Source organism: Myotis davidii, unplaced genomic scaffold (assembly GCF_000327345.1).
Source record: "Myotis davidii unplaced genomic scaffold, ASM32734v1 scaffold223, whole genome shotgun sequence".
Lineage (NCBI taxonomy): Eukaryota > Metazoa > Chordata > Mammalia > Chiroptera > Vespertilionidae > Myotis > Myotis davidii.
The window spans coordinates 2,173,075-2,177,351 of record NW_006294609.1 but is presented as its reverse complement, the minus strand read 5'-3'; the positions used below and the strand labels follow the sequence as shown (position 1 = coordinate 2,177,351).

The window sequence follows — 4,277 nt, the reverse complement described above, 5'->3', positions numbered from 1 at the left end:
GTGGTTATACTTGAGCTGGGCCAGGTGGGCCGCGTAGCCGTCTGTGATGAACTGCAGGGGAGGGGCAGTGAGGTGGCGGCTGTCACAGGGCAGGGCTCTCGTGGCTGCCCCCCTGTGCTGCCCACCACGTTCTGCCCACTCACCTGGCACTGCTGCTGCAGCTTCTTGGTGGGCCGGCCCACGATGTAGATCTGCATGGGGGACAGGCTGATGGAGCTGTAGACCACCACGTCCTTGGTGGAGCCGTAGGCTGCGTGTGCGCGCAGGTGCAGCTGTGGGCGAGACCAGTGTGGGCCCGGGCACGGGCACGACCTTCTGCCCCCCACCCCACCCCACCCCTTCTGCCCAGGACCCACCTCGGAGATGAGCAGCTTCAGGAAGTTGGCCTTGTGCCGCAGCGGGTCGTGCACCAGGCCGTCACAGAAGGACACCACGCCATGGGGGAAGTTGTGCTGGGCCAGCCACGCCACCACCCGCTGCTTCTGCATGTCGGGCCGGCCCGTGACATAGATGATGAGGTATCCCAGGTCCTGCCAGTGCCTGGGGGTGAGGGGCAGGCCTGGGTGTCCCACAGCCACCCGGACCCCTTTCCTGGGCCGCCCGTCACCTTGCCCAGCCAGCCCCTACTTGGGCCACAGAAGAGGGCATCTCTGGCCCGGCTCCAACAATAACAGTAGCAACAACGTGGTGGCGGCCCTTGTGTAGCACCCACAGCCTAAGCCACACCATCCCACAGTGCGCCAGGTCTTGTGAGGACCACTTTCCAGGGAAGGAGACTGAAGCATCAACATCAAGAGGTCAAATGAGCCCTAGCTGGTGTAGCTCAGTGGATAGAGTGTCAGCCTGCGGACTGAAGGGTCCCATGTTTGATTCCGGTCAAGGGCACATGCCCAGGTTGCAGGTTCGATCCCTAGTGGCGGGCATGTAGGAGGCAGCCGATCAATGATTCTCTCATCATTGATGTTTCTATTTCTCCCTCTCCCTTCCTCTCTGAAATTAATAAAAGTATATTTTTTTAAAATGAGGTCAAATGAAGCCAGGCTGGTGTGGCTCAGCAGTTGAGCGTCGACCTATGAACCAGATGGTCACGGTTCCTGGTCAGGGCACCTACCCAGGTTGCAGGCTTGATCCCCAGGGTGGGGCATGCAGGAGGCTGCCAATCGATAATTCTCTCTCATGATTGATGTTTCTCTCTCCCTCTCCTTTCCTCTCTAAAATCAATAAAAAAAAATTTTTTTTTAAATGAGGTCACGTGACGGTCACACAACTAGTAAGCGGTGGTGCTAACTTCAAGTTCCCTGCCAAATGTCCCCTCCTCTGGCACCCGGGCCCACCCACCACGCCCCTCGGGACCACTCACCGCACCACGTCCACGGCCCCGGCCCGCACTTTGGGGTCACTGCCCATGATGGACACGCTGGCGGCAAAGGAGCCGTCAATACTGAAGACCACGAACTCCGTGCCCCGGGGCAGCACGGTGATGTAGCTGTCAGCAAACGTGTGGTCTCCCCTGGGGGGGGGGCGCCCATCAGCACTCACCAGCGCCCCTTCCTGTCCCAGAGGAGGCCGCCCACCCGCCTGCCCGTCCCATGAGGCGCATACCTGACCACCATCTTCACGGGGTAGACGCCCACGCCCAGGCGGTGAGTCTCGGGGATGGTGTAGGACACGCGCCCGCTGCTGTTGGTCACCAGCGTGTCCAGGTACAGCCACTCGCCCGAGGGTGGCTGCGTCATGATGTGCACATCCACCTGGTGCCGGGCAGGCTGGTCACGAGTGGGCCGTGCCCCTGGCCTCCCACCCCCACCCCCGACCACAGGGAGGCAGGCAGGCAGGGGCTCCCGCCGTCTCCCCGTGTCCTCACCTTCTCCCCCGTCAGGGTGACCATGTCCAGGGGCCCGTACATGAACCGGCCCGTCAGAACCTGGGGGCCATCCTCGTTGGCCACCGCGTCATTGATCCGGTGGTTGGCTGTCACATTCTGGGAAGGGGAGGAGGAGGCTGGGTCAGGGTGGGGGATGGGGGGCGGTGGGGGTCTCCTGGGCCCAGCTCAGGCCTCCTGTGGGTCTGTGGGGGGGGAGCTGGGCTGAAGGCCAGAAAGCCCAGGTTCGAGTCCAGCTCGACCGCAGAGCCACGTGGCCTGGGGGAAACGAGGAAGCCTGCTGCACCTCCCTGTCTGTACACGGGGCAATGGCTTCCGTCCCACAGACCGAGGGTAGAGACGGCACGCTTCCCGTGACTCAGTCACCGCATCTGTGAGATGGGTCTCCCCGTGAGGGTTCCCCAGGACAACACGCCTGGGGCGCAGGCACCCAGAGGACCCTCACCCGCAGCTTCACGTGGGTTCTCTTGCGCTGCCACTTCTCTCTGGGCTTCGAGGGGGTGAACACCGAGACCTCCTTGCCGTCCAGCTCCAAGATGCTGGCGCTGTCGTGCCTCATGACCTGGGAGGGAGGGGAGAAGGCACCTGGAGCAGGCTCGAGCCTGGGCCTCCTGTTCTGGGATCCGAAAAGGGGAAGCTGTTGCCCGGCCGGCGTGGCTCAGTGACCCATGAACCAGGAGGTCACGGTTCGATTCCTGGTCAGGGCACATGCCTGGGTTGCGGGCTCGATCCCCAGTAGGGGGCGTGCAGGAGGCAGCCGATCAATGATTCTCATCGTGGATGTTTCTCTCTCTCCCTTTCCCTTCCTCCCTCTGAAATCAATTAAAAAACAACAACACAGCAGTAGTGCACAAGATAGACTGAAGGGAAATGCTAAAACCCAGGAGATTGCTGGTGTTGCTCAGTGGTTAGAGCATTGGTCCACACACTGAAGGATCTTAGGTTTGATTCCTGGCCAAGGGAATGTATCTGGGTTGCGTGTTCAGCTCCCAGCCCTGGTCGGGGTGTGTGAAGGAGGCAACCAATCGATGTGTCTTTCTCACATCGGTGTTTCTCTCTGTCTCTCCCTCTCCCTCCCACTCTCTCTAAAAATCAATGGAAAAATATCCTCGGGTGAGGATTATAAAAAACCGAAACATTAAAAAAATAGGAAGCTGTGAGGGTTTGGGGGCACTATTCAACCCACTAGAGCCCACCCTCTGGGCCCCCCAATTTTACATGTGTCCCACGACTGCAGATGCATTCACCCCGCCTCAACTTCCCCACAGGTTCTTCCATCCGCTGGCTCTTGTCCCAGGGGGTCAGAGGGCAGGGTCCCCACCGTCCTCCTCGGCAGCAGCCCTTCTGGGTGCCTGGCGGAGGCGCCCATACCTGTCTAAGCAGGAAGGAGACCACGTCGGTGGACTCCCAGTAGCTGGCGTGGAAGAGGTGTGGCAGGGCCACGGTGGGGAAGGCCGTCAGGGCATCCGGGCAGTACAGGGCGTAGTCGATCCGCTTCTGGCCCCACCACTTCGCAGCAACTGCCAGGAGGAGGCAAGGGCGGTGACTGGGCTGGGACCCCAGAGGGTCCCCTGATGCCTCAGGCCCAGCTCAGCCCAAAGACGGAGACCCTCCTCCAACCAGGGAAAGGGCAGCGGCCGAAGCGAGAGTCCCCCTGCCAGGCTGGGTAACAGAGGGGAGCAGGGAAGGGCCAGGAGGCAGGACAGGGGCGAGCAGGCGGGGCACCAGGGGCAGGTGGGGGTGGGACTCAGAGGGGGAGGGGAAGAGCCCTTGGGAGGCAGGGCTCCTATCCCTGGTCCTGTCACCGATCCTGGTGACCCTGCCCTGGGTCCCACTGCTGTGGTCTCCTGGGCCGGTCCACCCCCGGCCTCTAGGCTGTGAAAGGCTTCCCATCAGTGGTTATTCTAATCCTGGGGCCCACTCAGCACCTGGGAGCTGGTGAGGTCAGACAGGCGAGTGACCCTCCACTCCCACTCGGGGCTGGCGACCACCCCGGCTAGAGATGAGGCTGGGAAAGTGCCCCCGGTGGCCACACGTGCAGGAAATGCCCAGAAAACTCAGTAAAGGGGGCCCCTGCCCTCTGCCGGCAGCCTGCCTGACCCACAGTCCTGGCCCCCCACCCCTCATTCCAGCTCCATGGCCCCCCCAACTCCAGCTGCTCCTGCCTCCTCCCTGGATGTCCGAGGGCTCCCAGCCCAGCCTCTGGCTCCCCGGTTAGGCCTCAGCGGGGCAGGTGAGCAGAGCCCGGCAGTGACATGTGCCTGGAAACAGCAGTGACGCCAGTGAGAGGAGGAGGCGCGTGTGCGTGGAAGGCATGTGATGCCCGGTACCTTCTCTGATGTCCAAGTCGGGGAGGTGGGGGTTCCCCCGCCTGGCCTGCGGGCGGGGACCCGGG

The 4,277-nt window shown here is 62.3% G+C and overlaps 1 protein-coding gene across 1 annotated transcript in view; it reads right to left on the bottom strand.

The window, feature by feature from the left end:
• Positions 1-4,277, bottom strand: part of PITPNM2 (phosphatidylinositol transfer protein, membrane associated 2) — a gene marked incomplete at its 3' end in the record, with an annotated part of 79,892 nt that continues 75,615 nt past the window's right edge. The window contains exons 21-28 of the mRNA XM_015567256.1: positions 3,254-3,402; positions 2,328-2,444; positions 1,865-1,981; positions 1,603-1,751; positions 1,361-1,510; positions 357-540; positions 144-272; positions 1-51 (exon numbers count right to left, since the gene is read on the bottom strand). Of these exons, the coding sequence (XP_015422742.1) occupies positions 1-51; positions 144-272; positions 357-540; positions 1,361-1,510; positions 1,603-1,751; positions 1,865-1,981; positions 2,328-2,444; positions 3,254-3,402 (1,046 nt within the window). The remainder of the gene's footprint in view (positions 52-143; positions 273-356; positions 541-1,360; positions 1,511-1,602; positions 1,752-1,864; positions 1,982-2,327; positions 2,445-3,253; positions 3,403-4,277) is intronic.